General features: G+C 39.1%; 2 protein-coding genes across 2 annotated transcripts in view; one reads left to right on the top strand and one right to left on the bottom strand.

Moving 5' to 3' along the window:
- The window catches only part of LOC139170718 (vomeronasal type-2 receptor 26-like), a 42636-nt gene that overhangs the window by 6763 nt on the left and 10616 nt on the right, over positions 1 to 25257 (top strand). The window contains exon 2 of the mRNA XM_070758207.1: positions 23620 to 23908. Coding sequence (XP_070614308.1) covers positions 23620 to 23908 — 289 coding nt within the window. The remainder of the gene's footprint in view (positions 1 to 23619; positions 23909 to 25257) is intronic.
- LOC139171307 (vomeronasal type-2 receptor 26-like) lies at positions 1844 to 21896 on the bottom strand. The gene is made up of 6 exons (XM_070759413.1): positions 21683 to 21896; positions 20680 to 20874; positions 17033 to 17268; positions 13204 to 13416; positions 12495 to 12621; positions 1844 to 3230 (listed from the first exon to the last, which is right to left on the bottom strand). Exons 1-6 carry the CDS (start codon positions 21894 to 21896, stop codon positions 2326 to 2328), a joined length of 1890 nt encoding a protein of 629 aa, XP_070615514.1. The 3' UTR covers positions 1844 to 2325.

Raw genomic sequence — 25257 nt, 5'->3', positions numbered from 1 at the left:
AGAAGGAGTCTGCTTTGAAGGCTGGCTGCTTGGAGATAGGTACAGAGGCTATGGATCCTGAAGACTCAAAATAGAGAGAATTTATGACTGATGAAATTAATTATTTCAAGAAGATTGAAACAGATGGGGGCATGGACTTGTCATATTTAACTGGAAAACAAATCTCAAGAGTCATCATGTTTCAATTTATAGGAGGTCCTATGATTTTGGTGAGTGGAATGCAGTTGTTCAAAAAGATCCTAATTAAAATTTTAAGGGCATGTATTAGATTTAGTATTAGATTACTATTGTACACTGTTATTGTTGCTGTTAGCCACCCCGAGTCTCCGGAGAGGGGCGGCATACAAATCCAATAAATAAATAAATAAATAAATAGCCACCACTAGAAAGCCGAGAAGCTCGGCACTTGTAGAAACACACCATCAATGGTCTTTTGGGGGTGGGGAAATGGAAGATGCTGCTTATCCTCGTCTGCAGCCCTAACTAGCCCATGAATCGCTGAGAGGAATCACTGCTGAATTCGCCGGACTAAGGGAAGCAGCTTTTCTCAGCGCTCAGAGATTGTCCCAAATGCCAGTCGCTCTTATCCCAAAAGAAAGAATGCAGCGCTCACCTTGTCCCGGGGACCTTTCATGCGTCCAGGGTCCGGGCTGCTGCCAGGGAAATGGTTCTGCAGGCTTCCCCATTGTCTAGGCATCCAACAGACGGGCAAGACAGGGCCAGCCCACCGGCAGAGCCCCATGCAGAGCGTCCAGCCTCAGCCCACCTGTCTGGGAGCTGCCTGCGCGCTTAGCCTTCTCCATCGCCAGCTCGCCTTGACCTCGCGAGGCTAAGTTTCTTCAGCTATTGTCAGTGGGCTACTTTAGAAGGAGAAAGGGCCAAGGGAATCCCCTTGTTCAGGTACCAACTCAGTGCCGGGGAAGGTGGGGACAGCAGCAGTTCCGTCCCCAAGATTGCAAAAAGTTTCTCGCTTTACCCTGAGGCGGGTGGTGGGAGTCGCAAAGTAACTTACACTAAAACCTTGCATGGGGAAGTAGCCCGTGGAGAGGAGCCACTGCATCAGTAGTGGTGGTGGTCAGTAGTGGTGGCAGCAGCCTTTCTGAAGTCTGGCGGTAGTGGCTTCTCATGCAGTTTGGCAATGGCAGCGGGCATCAGCTGCAAAACTGCATGAAAAGTCACCACTGCAGGACTACGGGAAGGCTGCCACAGTAGCTGCTGACCACCACCCAACTCCTCCCACCATGCAACCTTTGCTGTATAAGACGCAGCCAGTTTTTGGCATATTTTTGGAGGTTAAAAGGTGCATCTTATACACTGGAAAATACGGTATTTCACTGAGATGATTTGTGAAAATCAGATTAGGAATTATTATTATATTGGGCATGATAGCGAAAGATAGAGTATTACATTGGGAATGTAATCCTCCCTGTATTGCTATTGTTATAGTTAGATCAAAGGCATGATATGAACCAATATATATTTTTCTCTTGTTCTATGAAGAGAAGTAAATTTGGAACTTTCCTCATAAAGGGCAGTCATAATAAAATGAGAGTTTAAAAAACATGAATGAGATAAGTAAGAATATAAGAAATGGACTTAAGCACTATGGCATAGTTTTAGTAGAAAAAAGCAAATAGCCAAGAGAAATTTTGATAGCTAATAGCATTTTGAACCTGAATGAGAACAGAAAACAATCTTTGAAATTCGGATGACAAAATTAGAAAAGGAGGTAGCACAAGATGAATGATGTATACCATTGATATTATTTATTGTTCAATATTGCATTAGCTAATCTGAGTGTTCTGAGGAAAAGGAGGACAACAAAAAGTTTAAAACACAAATATTAATTATTAATCATTTATTGTTTATTAATGTTTTGGATTACTTTGGAATTTAATTTGATTAATCTTACACTCTTAATATTTTTATGAGCTTTGATTTTAAATAATCCTAATTCTCAAATAGTTGCAAAGGAAGGATAAAAGTCAATAATAATTGCAATAAATAACAATTAGCTAGAAAATAGATGTAAATTTCATGCATAAAGATCACTTAAGAGATATGTTAAAATGTTAAAATATTGTATAAAAGAATGAATATTGTTATAATTTTAAAGTAAAATGATTGTGTATGTATATAAAAATTATAGAATATATAGAACAATAATTAACAAAATTAGAAACTATGGAAATATGAGTGATACAAATCGAAAGAGTGGAAATATGGTGTAAAGACTGAAATATGCTTAAGAAAAATTTGTTAAATGTAAAAATAAGAATTGCAGTAAGTAATTGAATGCTATGACTCTAAGAAACAATTTCAGTATCATTTTCCTATTTTTATCATTAAATGTTCCTTAGTATTTAGCTCTGGTCTTAGGATGATAATGTAGCACTTGGGGAAGAAGATGCAGCCCAGCAGTCCAGCAGCAGAGGCCAAGATGGAAAAGACCTGCACAGCCACCATATATTTCCCTTTGGTGCTCAGGTAGCTGGGCAGGAAGGAGACCCAGACACTGCAGAAGACCAGCATGCTGAAGGTGATCAACTTGGCTTCATTGAAGGCCCCAGGCAGATTCCTGGCCAGGAAAGCTACAGTGAAGCAAATGGCAGCTAAGAAACCCATGTATCCGAGGGCAATATAAAACATGGTGACTGAGCCTTCATTGCATTGAAGGATGATCACTTCTGGCTCGGAGTGCAGGTCAGAATCAGGAAATGGGGGAGAAACTCCCAGCCACGTGGCACAGATGAAAATTTGGATACCAGAAAAAGAAAGGATGATGGAGTTTGCTAAGCTCTTCCTCAACCATTTTCTCACTTTGTTTCCTGGTTTTGTTGCCAGAAAGGCCAGCACAACTGTGATTGTTTTGGCCAACACAGAAGACAGGGCTACTGAGAAGACAATGCTGAACACTGTTTGTTGAAGAAGACAGATGGCTTCCCTTGGTTGTCCAACGAAGAAAATGGTGGATAAGAAGCAGAGTATGAGGGAGGTCAGGAGAATGAAGGAGAGGTCCCGGTTGTTGGCTATGACAATGGAAGTTTCTATGTATTTAATGAATATGATTAAAACAAGGCCTGTGGTTAGGAACAAGAGTAGAGCAAAAGTGATCAGGATGATGCCCAGAGGTTCCTTAAAGGACAGGAAGCTTACTTTTTTGGGCACACATTGGACTCTGTCCTCATTTGGATATTGATCATCTGGGCACTTGGTGCATTTTTCAGCATCTGAGAAAACAGAACCCAAAATTTCTGTATATTCTCCCTCCACTGTCACCATTTACTGCATTAAGTCACCACATTCTTTTTTCCTTCAAGTTTTTTTTTTAATTTTTACAAACATATCAATGCATGAACTGTGTGGCACATGACTGTCATACATTTTGATACAAATAAATAGTATTAATAATATTTGTTTCATTTAACAAGCTTTTATAATTCTAGTAATGATATACATATTTTAATTAAATTATAATATTTCATTATTTATTTATTTATTTATTTATTACTTAGATTTGTATGCCAATATTTCAATGTGTTGTTTCAATGCCAATCATACCTTTTAATACAAATAGAAGAGAGCTTTTTAAAGAAGTATGCACATAGACCATCGGGTCCAATAGATCGGGATGGTTTTAGATTGCATAAAACCTTTCTATCATTATCTTCTGTAAAATTGATTTGTGTTAGATTATTGTAGTTATTTGTGGTATGACTAGGAAATATTGGGCATGAGCCATTGCTGTTTATAATGGCTGAGCTGCAGAATGTGTTAAAGATTTGGCTTTAACAGCTTCATCATTATATTCTTTACCATCAAGTCCTTTTAGGAGTGGAATGGATCACGAATCTTTGAGTTGGTTGTTTACAAAGTTATAGAAGGCACTGCAGAATATTTTCTTTTTCATTGATATGGTAAGTGGTGCATTCTTTATTTAGTGACATAGGTTTCTGTAGTGGCTTTTAAAGTTTGTAATGTAGCCAGTTTTGTTTTTCCATCAAAGAGATCCTTTTTTGGATTGGAGCTTCCTTATTTTTATGGATAATTTGTGTGGGTCTTAGTTTTGATGCATTCAGCACTGTAGTCAATGTATAGGTCAGTATGTCCTTGGTCTTTACATTTTTTGAGTTCTGTCCAGAGTTCACGGGAGCAGATTCATTGTAGAATGGCTAGGTCAGGCTGTGAGCAAAGGTTTCTGGGGTTGCAGTCATTTAATAGAGTTTACAGTATAGATAAATTTTCATTTGATGAGTTCATTTTTGCAAACAATTGTACAAAATTGTAGGACTATCAAATCATCTCTATACTTCAACTTGGGGCCATCTTTGGAGACTTCAGTAATATCTTCCAGGAGGATGTCTGGTGCAATGAAGTTGCAAACCCTTGTGATATCAAGTTTATTAGTGAATTGATGTTCCTGTTTTTAAAACATTATAAATTAGTACACCCTGATTTGGTGGAGGGACTGAATGAATGTTGTTGGGTGGTGGGAGCACATTTCACTGTGCACTATTTTGTGTTGTGTGTATTCCTTTATATTACAAAAATCAATAAACATTTATTTTAAGAAAAGTTCATTGGTGAATTTCAATTTCAATTTCAATCTTAAAGCTATGTCACTGCTACTTTTAAAAATAGTTGTGAGCCTCTCTTTTCCTGGATATTCTTTTGGAGTTAAAATTTTAATAAAAATAATTCTTCTCACTCAGTTCACACATTGTTCACCAAAGTCCGCCCCTTCATTGTGCTTAGATAGTCATCAATTGTCCCAACGTCATGACTGCCTTTACTCCTCGACATGGAAAAAAGGGGGGAAATTCTGGGGTACAGCAGGAGTTGTGATTTCTCCTGGAACCTCTCAAAGTGACTGTCCTTAGATTCACCACCCACACAAGATTGCTTGGCTTCCTTTCAGAGCCCACAAACAGGAAGAAACCAGCACAGGGAGTTCCATTCTCTGTGACTGGTAATAGCTGAAAGAAGAACCAGGTCTCCAGAAATTTAGGAAGATGGAAGCCTCTTGAATTACACAGGGATAGTTTTCTACAGTGCAAGAACTGCAACAGAAAATGCTGCCTTCCAAGAACCAACAAGAAAGAAATGTTTTAATAAAGGACCTGTAGCACGCCTGTTGTATACACCATACATTTTAGGACAAAGCAGACTTCCTCAGAAAGAGTTAATCCCACAGATATTCTATGCAGTTTTAAGGTGAATTGAATTGCAGTTGGAAAGACAGTGGGAACCTATGCAGCTGAAATAATAGGGGAGAATATAAGGAAATCCAACCTTGCGCATACTATTTTATTCTGGACCTTATTCAGGATTCATGTAGAATACAGTAAAGTATGTTATTGTATTACTGCATCATAGTAATACATAGGAAGTGACTGTATACCACTGTACAATACTGTATAAAACTATTCAGTGAATAAGAAGTGACCAACGCATGAGCAAGGCACCCTAAATCTAGGAAAGGGCACATGTGGCAAACATGAAGAATCTGTCTGAAGGCTCCTCTAGCCAGGTGTTACCCCTGTTCATCAAGCCACAGCCATGAATCTGTGAGGACTCTGAACTATGCTCCACCTATATTCAGAGGAGTTACTCCTCATCCAAAATAAGAAGAAGGGGAAAGTAACACAAAACCAAGGAACTATGGTGGTTATGCTAAAGCTGAGACTGTTGAATTTCATCATAAACAATATCTGTGCTTAATCTTAATCTGCAACATGAACCATAGGGTTATAGATGCAGGTTTTATCCCTAATAATGGAAAATTTAGTTTACATCCCTCTTCCCACACCAATGTTGTCTCAAGGGAGTTTATTTTGAGTCCTGAATTTGCTTTTCTCTTGTCCCTTCATCACAAACGCTCTCCCACCATGATTCTCCCAATTAGAACTTTTTGCTTATTGACTTAATAAAGTTTGATTGACTGTTGATTGATTGATTGATGCAATCTTTGGCCTTAAGGTTAAGTTGGTCAACACGAGTAAGAACAAAATGATCTGAAGCCAGTCCTCAAGTATCAAATAATCTTCTTAATAAAGGCAAACATACTGTAGAAGGACACTTTCAAACTGAAATCTTTTCAGATCCATAATTATACCGTATTTCGCAGTATAAGATGCACAGGGATATAAGTCTATTATTCTTAGAGAGTAATAATGAAAGAACTTGCAAGCCAGTAAGAGCTGGGAGCATTGTTAGCACATGTTTAGGACTAAAAAGAAAAATTTGGAGCAAGTTAAACAAATGGGGAAAAACCTGCATAGACTTAAGGCTTGGAAAACATTCTTCGCAGAGAGTAACAATGAAAGAGCTTGGGTACATTAGTAGCCCCTGATTAAGGCAGGAAAGAAATATCTGGAGCAAGTAAAGCAATGGGAAAAAAACCCCTACAAAGACAGGGGTTTGAAAACATTATTTGCAGAGAGTAACAATGAAAGAGCTTGCAAGTCGGTAAGAGCTGGGAACATCATTAGCGCCTGGTTAGGGCTGGAAAGAAAATTACTCAGAGCAAGTTAGAATAATGGAAAAAAAACTGCAAAGACTTAGGGCTTGGAAAACATTCTTTGCAGAGAGAAACAATGAAAAAGCCTGCAAGGTAAGAGCTGGGAAGATTGTTAGCAGCTAGTTAGGGCTGGGGGCAGGAGGGGGGATAAGCTACATTCAGAGTATAAGATGCACCCTAATTATCAGTGTCTTTTAGGGAGAAAAAAGGTGCGTCTTATACACTGAAAAATGCAGTAGGTCTTTTTTGTTGGTGCTGTAATGGTTATTAAACAGTGAAAGAAAAACAAAGATAATTTGAACAGCAAGAAAACTTAAGAAAGTCAAGTTGCACACCAAACATAGAATAGATTATGGTGGTTATACTGAACTGTTGAATTGGACTATAAACAATATTTGTGTTTTACCCCTTAATCTATATAATAGACAGAGCACTGGAAAAGAAAGAGGCAGATTTTATCAGTAATGGAAATGTCCTCTTAATGAATTTTCTAGTGAGTCTTCCATTTCATTTTCTTTTGTCCCTTGAACATAACCTCTCTCCCACTATGGCATATACAAATACAAAAAGCCATCCATAGTCCTTTGGGAGTTGGGTGGCATATAGCAAATAACTAGCTAGATAGATAGATGGATAGATAGATATTTCTCCTGATGTGGCTGTAGGATCTCTATAAAAATTGACTAATTAAATGATTGATTGATACATCTTTTTTCCTGCAATATAAAGCTTGTATGGGTAACCAAAATCAATTGATTCAAAACCATCCCTCAAGTTACAAGGATGTTCCTAAGAAAGATAATTAAGTTTGAATCCTTGCTAAGTGACAGAATTAATTCTTTTTGTTGTTTTTTTAAATAGTGATAAATAAATATATAAGAATAAGATTGTCCTAATCAGACTGATAGGTACAATTTCAAATTTTGTTTGGAGTTTATCTGGATAATTGAAATTTTATATTACAAAGCAAGGGAAAATCCATAGAAGCAGAGCGAGGGATCTCCTTCTTTCTTTATAACAAAATATTTGCTTGTTACAAATACAGTGTCACTAAATAATTGAATGACATTTTAGACTTACTTTAAATAAAAACAAGTCTAGAAATACACACAGGATGTCAAGTACATCCACCAATATAAAGTCAATTTAAAAACAGATCTCAATTTCATCTCTATCTCCACAAGTGTCTCCATTGCCATCACCAGTTCATCAGAAAACAATTACAAGTATGTTAGCCAAAGAGAAAGAAAAGGAGAAAGAAAAGGAGAAACTTCAATCACAACCAACATTGCAAACAATTCAAGATACATTAGCTGCCATGCAAGATTTTATGCAGAAAACCCAAAATGAAGCAAAACAGCAACGTGAGGATCTGAAAGTGGAAATGGGCGAACTGAAAGTCAATACAGGTGAAATGAAGGAAAGGATGAAAGAACTAGATGATAAAGTAGCAGAAATACAACAGACTTTGAAAGAGAATGAACAAAGGATTAAGACGGTTGAAGAGAAAATAGACAAAGTTGAGCAGAGAATGGAAGAGTTGGAGGATAGAAGTTGTATACTTAACAAAGGATACGATGAGTCAATAACTCACCTAGAGTTACAACATGCATCTTACGGTTTGAGATTTCAGAATATAACAGAAGAAAAAGATGAAGATTTACACACAAAAATGGCAGAAATCATCAGAGGGATCCTTCAGGTGGACTCTCAGGAACTTATAAAAGAAATTGATGAAGGGCTACCTTTGAAAAATGTTCGGAAACTTCAGATCGTGCAGAATGCAGCTGCGAGAGCAATCATGGGCTTTCCCAAATATGCCCATGTTACACCAACACTCCGCAGTCTGCATTGGTTGCCGATCAGTTTCCGGTCACAATTCAAAGTGTTGGTTATGACCTATAAAGCCCTTCATGGCACCGGACCAGATTACCTCAGGGACCGCCTTCTGCTGCATGAATCCCAGCGACAAGTTAGGTCCCACAGAGTGGATCTTCTCCGGGTCCCGTCAACTAAGCAATGTCGCCTGGCGGGACCCAGGGGAAGAGCCTTCTCTGTGGCAGCCCCAGCCCTCTGGAACCAACTCCCCCCAGAGATTAGAACTGCCCCCACCCTCCTTGCCTTTCATAAACAACTTAAAACCCACCTCTGCCGCCAGGCGTGGGGGAATTGAGATCCTCTTTCCCCCTAGGCCTTTACAATTCTATGCATGGTATGTATGTATGTATGTTTGGTTTTTATATTAATTGATTTTTAATCATCAATACCAAATTACTATTGTACACTGTTTTATTGTCGCTGTTAGCCGCCCCGAGTCTCTGGAGAGGGGCGGCATACAAATCCAATAAATAAATAAATAAATAAACTTTATAGAGTACAAATGAGCTATCTCCAAAGACATAACCTACCGAGAGAAGTCCATATTCAGGTTGTAAGGAAGACTTTAAGAGATGATATTTGGAAATGGACACAAAATGAAAAACTGGAAGACAAAGGAAAAGAAATTATAATACTGAAACAAGTTCCGAGAAGAGTTTGAGAAAGCAGAAGGAAATATCACTTTTTGACTAGAATTTTAATTAAAGAAAATATAACCTTCCGTTGGCTTATTCCAGAAGGTCTCTCTCTGTATTGGCAAGCCCAAAGAGTGAAATTGGAGAACATTGAAGATGCCAGAGTATTTTACAAAACAAGTGGTATAAACAAATTCGAGCAACCAAGAAAGGAAATATCCACAAGGAAAGAAGATGAGGTGGGTGCTACCAGCCAGGAAAAGGAAGAAACCATGGGTGCGAGAAGGAAACAACCACAGCGTGAACCCAAGGATACCAAGAAATACTACAAATAACTATGTCGGAGGATATGAAAATATTCTCAGTCAACGTACATGGATTAAATGAACGAAGGAAAAGAAATCAAATATTTTCAAAACTTAAAAAATAAAAAGCACAGATAGTAATATTACAAGAAGTTCATATTAAAAAAACCAATACAAAATTGCTATACAATCCAAAATAGGGAATATTCATATCAGTTTATTAGATCAAAAAAAGTGAGGCATTGCAATGTATATAGACAATTCAATAAACTCCAAACAATTATATATTGACCAGGATGGTAGAATTTTAATTGTACAACTGAATATAGATTCAAAACCCCTCATCATTGTCTCCATTTATGCACCCAATGACAACCAAACAGAATTTTACAAACAACTACATCAAAAGATAAATGAATTAGCTATTGAGAACATCATTATAATTGGCGACTTCAACACAATCTCAAATAGATTATTGGACCACTCGGGTAAAAAGAAAGACAAGAAAAAGAAAACAAAATTATCAACATTGCATGTTTTGAATATAAATAATGATGTTAACCTAGGTAGAGTTATAAAGGAATTAAATGATAAAGGTATAATGAGAATAGAACAATTATATGTGACAGATGGAAGAGTTAATAGAACTCGCTTCAAATGGTGGTTGGACCAACAAAAATGGTTGCAGATTAATGCAATATGCAAATATTTGAATAAAAGTGAGATTAAAGAAGCATTTTTGTCAGAAGAAAACTGTCTAGAGAAAATATTGAAAGAAAAGATTAATGATTCAAAAGGACAGGCTAGTAAGATTTATAGCATGTTATTACAAGTGGAAGAGGAAGTGATTAAAGGCCTAACAAGATACTGGCAAAATGAATTATGGATTAATGAAAGCGAGATGGAAGAAGTAGTAGAAAATATATATAAGATAAAGAACACAAGAATTAGAGAAATGAGAAGGAAAATTTTACATAAATGGTACTTCACGCCAGTAAAACTAGCACACTTCCAGAGGAAAGGAAAAGGAAGTTGCTGGCATGGTTGCCAAATAAAAGGAGTTTTTATGCATATGCTCTGGGAATGCGTTGAAGCTCAAAATTTTTGGAAGGAAGTACAGAATGAAATTAACAATATGCTAAACATTAATTGGGTAATCACAAAAGAATTGGCAACACTAGTTAAATATGGGGAATTACGAGAATTTAAAGAAATCAAAACAGCAGCTTTGGAAAGCACTCAAGCAGTAGTGGTATTAGGGTGGAAGGATAGCAATAAATGGACAATCCAGAATTGGTACTGGTACATGGTGGACCACATCCACTTCAAAATTATGGAAATAAGATTAAATAACTTTGATGAAAATAAATTGGAGAAGCTGATGGCACGATGGAATAAGGTGAAAAATTATATCTTAAGTAGAATTTATGACGACAATGTGAAAAATAAATTCCAATCACTTTTTGTATGTAAAGAAATGTAAACCGGAGCTAAGGAAGAAAGTGAAACTTATTGCAAATAATTTAACCCCCTAAATGGTGGTGGGGTTTATTGATGTCGGGCACTTTTTCTTTAAGTATTTTTTTTTGTTGTTGTAATAAAATTTAATGAAAATATATTTTAAAAAAAAGAAAAAAAGAAAAAGAAAACAATTCTGCCAATTACTTTTCAGAAAATGAGGTCAGAATTATTATTAAATGATATTTGGAGGGAACGACATCCCTTAACTAGACAGTATACCTTTTATTCGAACCCCCACAAAATCTGGACAAGAATAGATATGGCCTGGGCCTCAAAAACAACCATAGAACAAATTAAAGAAATAGAGATAGATACAAACACATGGGCAGATCACAATCCCTTAGTGATATACTGGAAAAGACACAGGAAACAAATTAACTGGCAGATGAATAGAAATATTATAAGAGACCCACAATATAGGGAATGGATAGAAAAAGAATTAGAATTTCTTTTTAAAAATTAATAAAAATTCAGAAACATCCCCACAAAATTTATGGGATACTGTAAAGGCATATGTTAGAGGTTTAACGATTTCCTATACTGCAAAGAAAAATAAAGAAAAAAAGAAACAATATGAACAATTAGAAAAAGAATTAAAAGAATTGGTAGTATCACAACATAACTCAGAAGATCGAAAGATAAAAAGAAAAATAGAATAAAATAAAGCTTATAGAACAAGACCAAATAGCTGGAAAAATTAAAAGAGCCAAACAGGAATACTTTGAACATGCTAATAAGCCAGGACGATGGCTTGCATTCAAACTAAGAAAACACAGACAATCAAAAATAATAAAGAAATTGGTAGACGATAAAGGGATGATAAAATTTAAAACTGAGGAAAAATCAAAAATAGTGCAGGAATTCTATAAGGAGTTATATAAAAAAGAAGTAATAAAAGAAGAAATTTTCAAATACTTGAACTCCTCAGATTTACCTTTGCTATCAGAAGAACAACAGACAAGGTTAAATAGCCCATTCACTATGATTGAATTACAGACAATTTTAAAAAATAAAAAAAACAGCAAAGCCACCAGTCTGGATGCCATACCGGCAGAATGGTACAAAATAGAAAGTAATGTAGTAATGACAAATATGTTAGAAATTTTTAATTGGATTATAATGGATGGTAAAATCCCCAAATCCTGGTCGGAGGCATTAATAACATTAATACATAAAACAGGCACAGAGAAAGACAAGATACAAAATTATAGACATATATCCTTATTAAATGTTGATTATAAAATCTTCACCTCTATTTACGCATTAAGACTTTAAAAGATTTTAGGTGAAATAATATATGAAGATCAAAATGGTTTTTTACCAGATAGACAAATAAAAAATAATTTCATTTAAGAAAGATAAACATGTAAGGATACTTCCCAATTGGCAAATAGAAGGGAGTTTCCCTCTGGTAACCTAGCCCAATCCACAATGTTCTGCTATCTCCTTCTACCTGCTCCTTCAACAACTTTTTTTTAATTATTCCCATTATGGAAGAAATTGGGAATGTTGAAAATTAACAAGAAAATAATCAGGCTTATATATGTCTATTTTAACATTCATCTTAGTCAAAGTGATCTGGATAAATGCTGTGGATGAAAAGGGATGAATGCCCTTTTATGTGATGCCACCCACCTTCCTGAGTGGAGATGGTCCCCTCTGGGCAAGCAATGCAGTCGTAGCAGAAAACTGGCTCTCCTTCTAAAGCTCGCCTGACAAAACCAAGATGACAATTGTCTGAACATTTGGACTCAGGCAGAGACTAAGCAAAAAACAAACAAACACACTCTTCACATTCAGAACTCAATAAAGATCCTCCACCCTGATTATTAGGTTTAGCCCACTTGAAACGGGGCCTAAGGATTTGAGACCGCCTTCTGCTGCACGAATCCCAGCGACCTGTGAGGTCCCACAGAGTTGGTTTCCTTAGGGTCCCGTCGACCAAACAATGTTGGCTGGCGGGACCTAAGGGAAGAGCCTTCTCTGTGGGGAGCCCGGCCCTCTGGAATCAGCTCCCCCCAGAGATTCATACTGCCCCCACCTTCCTTGCCTTCCGAAAAAGTTTAAAAACTCATCTTTGCCACCAGGCCTGGGGTTCCTCAGACCTTCACCCCTGACCGATGAATGCTTAGTTTGACTGCCGAACGAATGATATTGATAGTTTTTAATTAGAATTTTAAGATTGTTTTTTTAAGGTATAATTGGATTGTTATTATTGTTTCCTGTTTTTTCTGTACATGCTGTGAGCCGCCCCAAGTCCTCGGAGAGGGGCGGCATATAAATCCAATAAAATAAATAAAATAAATAAATAAAATAGACTGGGGGGAATCAATATTTTCCCCACCTTATTGGACAACTTTAATCTTGAAAGATGATCTAGGTTGAGAATAAGTCTCTGTCTTTCAAAGCTCCCCAGTTTTCCTTGCATGTAATTGTTCTTAGGGAAAACTACCAAGTTCCAGATGTTCACATCTGCCACCAGATCTCCATTTTGGTCCAGGTACAGTTTCATTTCTGAAAGATTGCAAAACTTATTCTTCTGCAGAAAGGGATGAAACTAGAATGGGAAAAAACAGGAAATTGAAAAGCAGAAAACTGGGTTTCTTGTTATACAAAGTTTTTTCCACAGTTGAATATTTCATTATAAAGAACATTGTTTTGAATTTTCAAACGTGTGTGTGTCTGAAATTTGTACCTGTGAATTTTTGGGAGAAGTCTACCAGAGAGCCCGACAGAACATTTATAATGGTAAAATTGAATGATGCTGATTTAATTTAATGTAAATCCTTATTAGGAACCCATACCCGCCATGGCTGTAGATCTGGAGCCCACATCTTTCTTCCTTCCTCTACACCCTTCTTCTTTCTCCTTCTGGATTTGGAGGAACAGGCAGCCCTCAAGGCAAGGGCCAGAGTCTTAATGACACTATAAGCACGGTGATCAATTCTTATTCTTCTTTTTTGTCCTCGGATTTCCAGTGGCATTTTCTGGGTACATCTGCTTCGGCCTTTCACAGAAAAGACACCTTTGGAAACAGAGCAGTGAAAAGAGCGATCTTCAAATTGGGGTTCCACAGAGATAAATGGTTGAAAGGTTTTGTCATACCCTTTTTCCTGAATAAAAAAGGACCAAATACTATGGACGTATTTGTAAAAACTGTGAGGTTTCCTTGGCTGCACTCCAAAGAGTGTGGTGATCCAGACTTTCCCTTCAATTTGTCCTGGCAAGCCTTCAAGTATAACCTGGACATAGCTAATTCCATCCATCATGGTACTATAGTCTGTATAGAAAACAATGACATTGACTTGCCTCCACTTAGAGAAGGCATCCATGAGAGGTTCTGTTGGTCTAGACATTGACAATTGTTGTGATATAACAACATAAATTCCATTCCTGACAAGCACAGGAGGGAAAGTCCTCATGAAATGCTCTCCATTCTCTGTGTCTGAAGCAAAGAGACCAATCAAGGTCCATTTGAAATGGAGGATCAGTTGGACAATTGCTGGGTAAAGGACCCCATTTTTGGGAGCCATCCGGTAAAAAAAGGGGAATTGACTTTTATCACTCAGAGTCTCTGGAACAAATCTACAAGTGACCTGAAAAAGCAATGAAAAATATTATCATTTATTTAGGGTCAAAACAAATCTTAAACATTAGAATTTAATATATCCAACCTGGTTTTCATCTGCATGTTAGAATGTTTTATTGTTGATAAGCCCTTAGGCCCTCTTACAATACAGAATATAAAGCACATAACCTTAACAAGACCATATATGAAAATAAAATTTTACTTTACTCAAAAAGTGAACGCTAGGTGTTGTACCTCATGATTCTTGACAAATGTATCTTTTTATGTACACTGAGAGCATCTGTACCAATGACAAATTCCTTGTGTGTCCAATCACACTTGGCCAATAAATTATTCTATTCTATTCTTCTATTCTATTCTATTCTATTCTATTCTATTCTATTCTTTCCATTCCATTCCATTCACCTGGAGGAAGCCTACAAGCTATTAACTATGTTTAAACAAGGTTTATTACATTTCTAATTGGTTCGCTTATTTTTCTTCCCTTCACAAATCCATATTGATCCTCTTCAATTATTTTTGGTAAAATATTTTCTAGTCTATTTGCCAATACAGTGGTACCTCATCTTACGAACGCCTCTTCTAACGAACTTTTCAAGATACGAACCCGGTGTTTAAGATTTTTTTGCCTCTTCTTCCGAACTATTTTCACCTTATGAACCCAAGCAGCTGCTGCTGGGATGAAGGGGTTTCTTTTTTTCCCCTTTTTTGAAGAAAGGGGGGGGCGGCTTGGAGGAGGAAACGTTTTGCAGAGAACAACGTGCTTGCAAAGGAACTGAAAGGGTGTCTTTTTAAGAAAGAAAAGGGAGGGGCACCCCCCTTGCCTTTCTTCCTTCCCACTCACCCTTTAGCCTAGCCTTGCTTCTTCCACCCGCCCCCTTTAGCTGCTCCTCCCTGCCCTCTGTTTGCCTCCCTTCTAAAGTTTGGGATTTTCCTGAAGGATTTGCACCCATTATTTGCTTTTACATTGATTCCTATGGGAAACATTGTTTCATCTTACAAACTTTTCACCTTACGAACCTCCTCCTGGAACCAATTAAGTTCGTATCATGAGGTACCACTGTATTTTCATAAATATTTTATAATCTTGATTTGCCAAACTGATAGGACGGTAGGACCCTGGCTCTCTTAAGTCTCGACCCATCTTCGGAATTAATCCCGGTCATCTCAGGCTTTTCTGGGCTGCCAGTGGACCCTTTTGGTGGAGCTTAAGGAGGCTTTGGCAGTCTAGAGTGAACAAAGCATTTTCCTTTCTCTGGGCGCTTGGAGAGGGAATAAACCTCTGCCAGCACCCAGAGAAAAGTAACACTTCCTTCGCTCTGGGCAGCCCAGAGCGAACGGAGCATTTTCCTTTCTCTGGGCACTGTCTCAGAGTCCCTCTTTTTTTTTTAAGCCTTAAAGACTTGGGGTTTTTTTTTTGATTCCCCTTACCTCACCTTCTTCCTTCAGCAGCAACTGTCCTCCTCCTCTTCTTCCTCCTCCTCCTCCCACCCAAATTCTGAGCTTTTATTTCTTTCCTAATGGGTTTGCACGCATTATTTGCTTTTACATTGATTCCTATGGGAAAAATTGCTTCTACTTAAGAACGTTTCTACTTAAGAACCTGGTCACGGAATGAATTAAGTTCTGAAGTAGAGGTACCACTGTACTGTGATTAGACAATTTACAACTACATCACCTCCAATTTGATCTAACAGTAGTTCATAAAAATCATATACCAAAATGTCCTTCCTGTTAGTGATTACTTCCACTTCAACTGCAACAACACACAAAAATGTAATAGATTCAAACTTAACGTAAACTGCTCCAATCTAGATTTTAGAAAATACAACTTCAGCATTAGAGTGTTCAACACCTGCAATGCATTTCTTCCTCAAACCCCAAAATCTTTAACCTCAGATTGTCTACATTTGATCTCTCCCCTTTTGTAAGAGGTTTGTAAAGGGCGTGCATAAGCACACTATTGTGCCTACCATCCCTGTCCTACTGTCTTATTGTCTTCTTTTATCATTAGTTATTACTCAGGTTATGCTTATACAAACTACAATCCTATACTTGTTCAACTAAGTAAATAAATAAAAAGATAGATATATAGACAGACAGACATTGTAGAGGTAGAAATAAATCTACTTATAGATACAGAGATAGATGATATATGATAGAGGATAGATAGATGATGGTAGATAGATAGGTAGGTAGACTATAGATTGGTAGATGTCATATATTATTTAAGTGTGTAAACAACCTGCCAATAGAAGTTACACCAATTAGCATATTTCTGAATATCTCAGCCAAAAAGATATCCTTGGTAGGGGCTTAATTTATATTTATACCTTTTATGATGAATGTGATCATGGGCAGATTAAGGTAAACATGGTTAATAAATTGGTTAACATGCTTGTAATCTTTTAGTAGTTAATTAATGGTAGTGTTCACTATGATCCACAAGACATTTGTGTTTTATCAGCTGTGGGTAAAATAGCCATAATGAGAAGCAGCTCTTGAATTTCAGACAAAAATATGGTTGGATCTGTCATCCAGCCACCCTACTCACTTGACCAGGTAGAGAAACACACATACTAACCTGTGCAACCTTGTAGATGCCTAATAATCTTGACATCTGTGTGGAGATTTCCCTGAAAGCTCCATCAATAATAGCAAGAAGATTGTCCTTCCTTCCACAGCTGTAGTTGGGAACATTGGCTTTTCCGGTAGAGAGAATGTCCAGCACGGCATCAGCAGTGTGGAGATTATTCAAATAATTGTCATGGACATTGTATCCAAGTGTGAGATTGTGCAGGATCCGGGTATTCTTGTTGACTATTTGAATGGGGAGAATGAAGGGTAGCATTCCATTCAGATTAATATGTCTAGTCCTGTGCAAATATTTCCATGTTACTATCATCAATAGCAACAACAAAATACATCTATTAATTTATTTCTGTTTGTCTCTATAAGCCTATTGAATGTTAAGTAAATACTGATTCAAAACCAGAGAGAAATAAGAGACACCCATCATTTTATTTTTGTCAGATAGAGATATAATCATCTACTCGGGTTAACATCCACAAATATATCATTGTTGGCACTAGAACTTATACTCATTTGTCCAATATACTGATATACACCCCTCTCCTCCCACTTATGACTGTATGACTATAACTTGTTGCTTGTATCCTTATGAGTTATATTAATATTGATTGTTTCCTGATTACTTATTTGTACTCTAGGACAATCATGATTCTTGACAAATGTATCTTGTTTTTTTATGTACACTGAGAGCATAGGCACCAAAGAGAAATTTATTTTGTGTCCAATCACACTTGGTCAATAAAGTGATTCTCTTCTCTTCTCTTCTCTTCTCTTCTCTTCTCTTTTCTTCTCTTCACTCCTCTCCTCTCCTCTCTTCTCTTCTATAACCGGGATTCTAAAAAATTTAATTATCAAATGCAAATGGAAATTTAACACTGAATTACTTACGGGGAAGAAATATAACGAGCCCCATTGAATTGTAACAGCTCAATTGATGGGTTTGTTGCTGTTTCAATTACACTAATAATATAGTCTCCGTGTCCATAATAGTTCCATGGAATTCCTCTTTCCTGCTGTTTCAAAGTTGGGGGGCATTTGCTTCTTAGCCTCCCAGAGTATGTCTGGGCCAGCAGAAACATCAAAAGCATAAACAGGAAGTCCATTTCTCCTTGGGAGAAATCAGCCAGTTTCCAATTTCTAAATAAGAAAAAGACTTAGGAAAAAATTCAAAGCATTCTCACAAGATGGAAATGTCAGTGAGACCCACTGTCCTTCACCTGGAAAGGAGAGAAGGGGACATTCAAGAGCACAACTTCTGTCTATTAAACACATTAGAGGTAATTATCCTTTTCTGATGCAAGATCCCTTCCATGTTGCTTCTGGCTGATATTTACATCAAAGACAGTCACCAGAGAAGGTGCAGAAGAAGTATCAAAGAGAAGGATGGTGATAATCACAGTGAGAAGCTAATTTTCCCTCTGGGGATCATGAAGTGCTTTCAGAGGTCCATGTGTAGATAGGCAGCTGGAGAATAGCACTAGTGAAAAATTATAGCTTCACATGGGTGTCAAGATAAGGGGGTGTTTATGCATATGATTTGGGAATGTCCAGTAGCACAGAACTTTTGGAAAGAAGTGCAAGAGGACACCAATAGGATGTTAAACATATGTTGGACAATTACAAAGGAAATGGCGTACTAATCAAAAAGAACAAGATGGGAGAATTTAGATAAATAAAAGAAGCAGTGATAGAAAGTGCTCAGGTGGTAATAGTCCTAGGTTGGAAGGATGCGACAAAATGGACAATACAAAATTGTTATCTGTACATGGTGGATCATATTCAGTTTGAGATCATAGATAAGAGGATGAATTCGGCCAATGAAGCTCAGTTGCAGGAACTGATTGGATGATAGGACAAAGTAAGAGGATATGTGGTCATTAGAATTTGAGACCAAGCTATAAAGAATAAATTAGAATTACTTTATAATATGTAAAAAAATATCTTGCTCTTGAATTAAAGTGGTATACAGTGATCCCTCGATTATCGCGAGGGTTCCGTTCCAAGACCCCTCGCGATAATCGGTTTTTCGCGATGTAGGGTTGCGGAAGTAAAAACACCATCTGCGCATGCGCGCCCGTTTCCATGGCCGCGCATGCGCAGATGGTGGAGTTTGCGTGGGCGGCGGGGAAACCCCGATCTTCGTCTGCTCGCTGCTGCTGCGGCCGCCCAGCAGATCAGCTGCTGGGCGGCCGAAGGAACCTTCCCTGGGTCTTCCTCGCTGATGCCCCTGCTCGCCCGCCCGCCGCCCGCCAGCAAGAGGGGGAAAGATAGAGAAAGAGAGAGAAGGAAAGAAAGAGATGAGAGAGGGAGGAAGAGAGTGTGAGAGAGGAAGAAGCAAGAGAGAGAAAGAGAGAGAGAAAGAAAGATGAGAAAGGAAGGAAGAGAGTGACGTCATCGGGTGGGAAAAATCGTGATATAGCGTTTCGCGAAGAACGAGATCGCGAAAATCGAGGGATCACTGTATAGAAAATACACCACCACTTTGTATGCCGCCCCGAATCTACGGAGAGGGGCGGCATACAATTGCAGCAGAGGCGGAGTAGCGACAGGGACACAAGAGCTGGATTTAAACTCGGTCATTTTTATTAATTAAATTTGCATAATTTATTCAAATAATTTAGCATAAATTAGCATAAATTAACTATAACCCTAACAAGGACCCGCAGGGTCAAACAATTGCTTCCGGGGCGGAAAATGACGTCAGAAAAACTTCCGGGGCAACTTATGGGCGTAGCTCCATGCTGATCCAGGTGAGGGGCCCTGCCCTCACCTGAGTCACTGCCATGCACCTGCATGTGGGCGGTCCCGCCTTCTAACCCCTACAAGGGGAAGGAAATGGGCAGGACCCAAAGACAGGTTCCCCCCAATTGCTCAGGTCGCTTCCACCATGAGCCTTTGGAGAGAACCTGTCAATCATCCCCAAAGATGCCCAACGCAGAACACGCAGTTGCTAAACTACCACCCAGTTTTCCGCCCCTAACCTGCCACGGAGTGGGGGTCAGATCTCTATCTTGGCCCCCTGACTCCCTCCTCTAACTGCACCAGCTTGCGCAGTGACCGCTGCAGGTCCTGTAAGAAGATGGTGTTCCCCTGATCTGACAGGTGAACCCCATCAGCCCGGTAAAGCCATGGCTGATCTATGGTGATGTGGGGATGGGCAACCACTACCCCACCTAACTCTCTGACCACCCTACCCAAAGCCTTATTCACTCCCCTCCTAACACTGTGAATGGCCCTAGGGGAAATGGCGTCCCTCCAAATGATCCTCGGGAGGATCTCAGACCATACCACTTGCGTGGTTGGCCACACAGTGCGAAGAATACACAAGTCTTCGCAAGCTTGGCAGATCAGAGCTAGACCCCCAAGCATACACAGGTCATTGCCACCTAGGTGCAATACCAACCACCTGAGCGTGGCCACCAGGTGCCGCCCTCCCAGGAGCAGTGGAAGAAGCCCTTCCCACCACAGACCTCTTCTCCCCATCCAGACGATGTTGACCCATTGTCCCAATGACAGCTGGGTCCCCATGGCAGTTCTTGCTGCGGAGCAGCCAGCCCAAAAGATCATACTGTGGCTGCACAGCAACGCCGTTGGTCTCGCACTGGCGGGGCTATCTAGAAGAGGGCAGAGAAAGGTTACCTAGCCTGAGATCCTGCCCTAGTCCTTCAGCTGGCCATACATAACCCAAATAGGCCGCTGACTGCCAGCGGCCAATCTCCTGGATCCTCTGACCCGGGAAACCAGACGCTGCAGCACTGGTTGCAGCGCCGATACGGAACGAATGTGTTCCATAGCCGGTGGGGTCGATGCCAATCCTGACCAGAGCCCTAGTCACTAAAACCCAAAATTGATAGCGGGTCAGAGGGGTACCATCCTGGTGTTTAAAAAGGTACCCCTGACAGTGACACCTGATGAAGTGGACAAGGCCATTGGAGCTGTGAGTTCCGCCACCTGCTTACTGGATCCGTGTCCCTCTTGGTTGGTTTATAATGTTAGCTGTGGATCGAGGAGGATGCCCAAGTTGCGGACCCTCTCCGAGGGGGTCAATAATTCCCCCCCCCCAGGGTAATGGACAGACAGATGGAATTGTCCTTGGGAGGCAAAACCCACAGCCACTCCATCTTGTCAGGGTTCAGTTTGAGCCTGTTGATACCCATCCAGACCCCAACTCCTCCAGGCACCGGCACATCACTTCCACTGCTTCACCGACTGGACAAGAATCAATTTAATAGAAGCTTGTCAAGGGGTATAGAAAACACCAGGGAGGCTTTCATACCTCTGGAAAAGCCAGGTGTGGACTTCTCAGCTAGTGGCTCTGAAGGGGCCACAGAAGAGGCAACATTGGATCCCTCTTGGAAGACCCACCCTGAGTGATTCTCCCTGGCAGGAGCCTCTCTTGGAAAGATTCGAAGCAAAACAAAAGCTGGGGAAACCCAGGAGGCTGTGCCCCACCCCCCAACCTTCAACCCTGGGACCAGGGATGGAATTCAGCTGGTTCAGACCAGTGAACTGGATGCTAATTTTTCATCTGATTCAACAAATCGGTAGTTGCAAGGAATGGCTGGCCCCACCCATCCAAACCCACCCATCCCAGGAATCCCAATGCAACCCATTCATCATGCTAAGTAAGTGAAGGGCCCACATGGAGGCTCTGAGAGGGCAAAAAACAGGCCTTCTGGAAGGTCCAGAAGTCCTGAAACGGGTCCATTTCCAGCTTCCAAAGAGCCTCTGGAGCCAAGGGGAGGTTGCTTTTGCCCTCCCAGAAACTTGAGGGGGATGAAAACGCCCACCACCACCACCACTATGGTGCAGGAGGTCCAGTAGTCCATGCTCTCCTGGGCCACGGCTCCCAACATCTGGGTAGAGAAGGGGGGTTACTAAAATGTTTCAATTCAACCTCTGCCTGGGACCCATAAACCAGATTAGTCTCTTCTTTGGAATGGCCCAGATCCCTTCCTCCTTCCTGGGCATCCTGGGCTTTCTCTATGGGTCTGGACTTTGCTGAATGCCCCTTGTATGGAAAGGGGTGGCAGGACAACTTGGGATATGGTCTCCCCCTTTCGCAGGACTGAGAAGATGGGACCTGAAGGGGGATTTTGTAGATCTGCTTTCCATCTGCAACGTGAGAGTTCTGAGCTCCTACATGGGGTGAGAGGCAGCCTTAATTTCTCCATCTCTTTTCAATTGGTTTTCTCTAACTTCTCCATCTCTGTGTGACTTTTTTTTAACTCTGCAAAGTTCTGGTAAGTACATTTCCAATAAAGTTGGATTTGTTCTTAGAAAGTGGCTGTACTATTGCATCAGCCCTTTTGTGATAGTGTCCTTGAGCATTACCTTTCCAAATAAAGTAAATAGCTGGAAGCTATTTCAGATCTGTGGCATGCTCCAGCATTAACTGGCCCCTGGAGTTTTGTTTTAATCGCTATGCAAACAAATATCAGATTTATTTTTTCTTCAGCTACAGGTGAGGTGCATTCCCTCTAGAGCCAATTTGAAGCATGGAGAGCCCAAATCTCTCAATTCTAGATGACAGGTTTAATTTGATCTCTTTCCAAGTTATTATGAATCCCATGGTGATTATTTCCCTTTCATTCTGTACAGAGAAATGCGAACAACCTTTGAATCCAAGAACAAGCTGAATTATCCAGGGATCTCCTGAGAGGGAGAACTATGATAAAAGTTTCAGCTCTGCTCTTTAGCCAGATTTTCTAGGTGAGACTTTGGGTAGAACAATATGGAGCTTTGGGACAGGCAGAGTCTGTGCTCTTGAATGTACGTCTCTCTTCTTGAAGCTTGGTTTCTCCTTGTTTCAGTCAGGAAACCAACTGGATTATTCCACCTTGTGAGAGTCCTTTGAATTCTTCCAATTCTTCTTTTGAAACAGGAAAGGGATCGATTGATTGATTCACTCTATAAATTATGGACTTTTTTGTTTTGATGCTGATGCTGATAGTGTCCCATCCAGTCTCTGGGAATCTGAGAATGAAATGCCCACTGAATTTCAAGCAAAAGGATGGAAATAATCCATGGAGCTTTTACAGCCCAGGAGACCATCTCATTGGTATAGTCATCACTGGATACGAAATATTGCATAAAAAGTTGCTTTTCAACATGGCTCCTTCTGCTCAGTTTGTTTTTATTGATTTGTAAGTCATTCATGGTGATGGAATTGCACTTCCTCCATTCTAACACTCTCCTTATTTTCTGCTTTTTTTAAAAAAAATTCCTATATTAGGGATATGTCTAATTCCTGAATGATTTTGATTTCCATGGCTTCTCTCTTTTGTCTGATTTATGAAAGAGACTCAAAGACAAAAAGGGGCCTGAAAAAAATAGCTGAAAGGTCTGCAGATTATTTCCCTCTCTCTGTCCAGTCCTTAATTTATCATTTGAATAATGAATTGTATTTAAAGCAGTGGAGCCAGTTGTAGTTGTCGTACCTCCATATTTGTGTAACTGATCTATGTTGGCTTAAGACTTAGTAGGAGGATTATATATATATATATATATATATATATTATATATAACAAAAGTATTTGTTGTTTCTGTTGATTATAATAACATTTTTTAAAACAATAGGAATTCTTATGGTTTTTTATATGGCTTAAATTTAATTTTTGCCATTCAAATGGTCAACAAGAATTCCCAGCTCCGGCACAATCTCACACTTGGCTACAACATCCATACCAACTATTTGAGCACTTTCCGCACTTCTGATGCCTTGCTGGACATGCTCTCTATTGGAGAATTCAATGTCCCCAACTACAGCTGTGGAAGGAAAGACAACATTTTGGCTCTTTTTGATGCAGCTGACAGGGACATTTCCATCCAGATGTCAACATTAGGAGGCACCTACAAAGTCCCACAGGTTTGTGTATATTTTACTCCATTTGATAAAGTGAGTGATGGGTGAGCAATTTATTTATTTATTTATTTATTTATTTACTTACTTACTTACTTACTTACTTACTTATTTTGTCCAATACATAATACACATTGAAGAGAATCGATATGTAATAATATAAATAAAGAAAAGAATAGAAAAAAAGATATAAAAGTATAGGTGAACATATTTGAAAGGAAGAAAAGATAAAGGAGATGTAGGAGAGACAATTGGACAGGGGATGGAAGGTACACTGGTGCACTTATGCACGCCCCTTACTGACCTCTAAGGAACCTGGAGAGGTCAATCGTGGATAGTCTGTTGGGGGAGAAATGTTGGGGGTTAGGGGTTGACACTACTGAGTCAGGTAATCAGTTCCACGCTTCGACAACTTGGTTGCTGAAGTCATATTTTTTATAGTCAAGTTTCGAGCAGTTAATATTAAGTTTGAATCTGTTGCGTGCTCTTGTGTTGTTGTGATTGAAGCTAAATTAGTCATTGACAGGTAGAACGTTGCAGCATATGATCTTGTAGGCAATACTTAGATCGTGTTTTAGGCGTCATAGTTCTAAGCTTTCTAGACCTAGGATTGATATATGCAATCATGTCTTCTCCATCAAATTCAAGAATTACTTTTCTCCAAATTAGCAAAAATGTCAATATTTTACCGCATTATGTCCATGTAGAAATTAATCATAAAAGAACCAAAATGCAAGCAATACATTCACTGAAGAAGACATTCTACCAACTATTTGACTGATCAAAAAATATTCCTGATTGTTGGGGCCTCTATTGGCATCTTCATTTTAACATATAAATGATGCCTGTCATATCTAGTCAAATTGAAGTTGTCAACAGCAGCATTTTATATAAAAGGTAGAATAAAAAGGGCTGTAGCAATTATAGATGAAATAGACCAAAGATATTGTGGCTAAAATTTATGTCATCATCTTTTTAGCTAAACTTGAGAAAAATGCATTCCTTGCAGAAGAACCCAAGTATTTTTGGTACAGTTAAATGCTATATAGATTTCATGATACATAACACCTAAGTTAATAATCTAATAATGGCAACAAATTTGTCTTGAAATATCTAATCTATACCAGTGAGGTAAACCTGTTTGCTGGCTTTCTTGATGTTAGTACAGCATTTCACTCAATTTGAGTTCAACCTGTTGGCCTTGACCCAAGCCCTTGTTTGAAAGGGAGGTTTGGGCTCAATGGAACCGTGAGAAGAAAGATCTATGCTTACCAAGGGGAAAGGGAAAGATGTATACCTGAACCCTTGTTATTCAGTATAGAGATTAATGACTTACCAGGACTAATGAAGGATTC

This window comes from Erythrolamprus reginae, chromosome 8 (assembly GCF_031021105.1).
Source record: "Erythrolamprus reginae isolate rEryReg1 chromosome 8, rEryReg1.hap1, whole genome shotgun sequence".
NCBI lineage: Eukaryota > Metazoa > Chordata > Lepidosauria > Squamata > Dipsadidae > Erythrolamprus > Erythrolamprus reginae.
This window is presented reverse-complemented; position numbering and strand designations above follow the sequence as displayed.

Bases quoted from the DNA above. Each gene is read 5' to 3' on its own strand.
- LOC139171307 (XM_070759413.1), bottom strand. From the start codon at position 21,896: ATGTTGGGAGCCGTGGCCCAGGAGAGCATGGACTACTGGACCTCCTGC. The intron at 17,269-20,679 runs GTAACCTTTCTC...CCATTCAAATAG, and splicing joins AGGGCAGGATCTCAGGCTAG to TCAACAAGAATACCCGGATC. The intron at 13,417-17,032 runs GTTAGTATGTGT...TTCCCATTCTAG, and splicing joins GCATCTACAAGGTTGCACAG to TTTCATCCCTTTCTGCAGAA.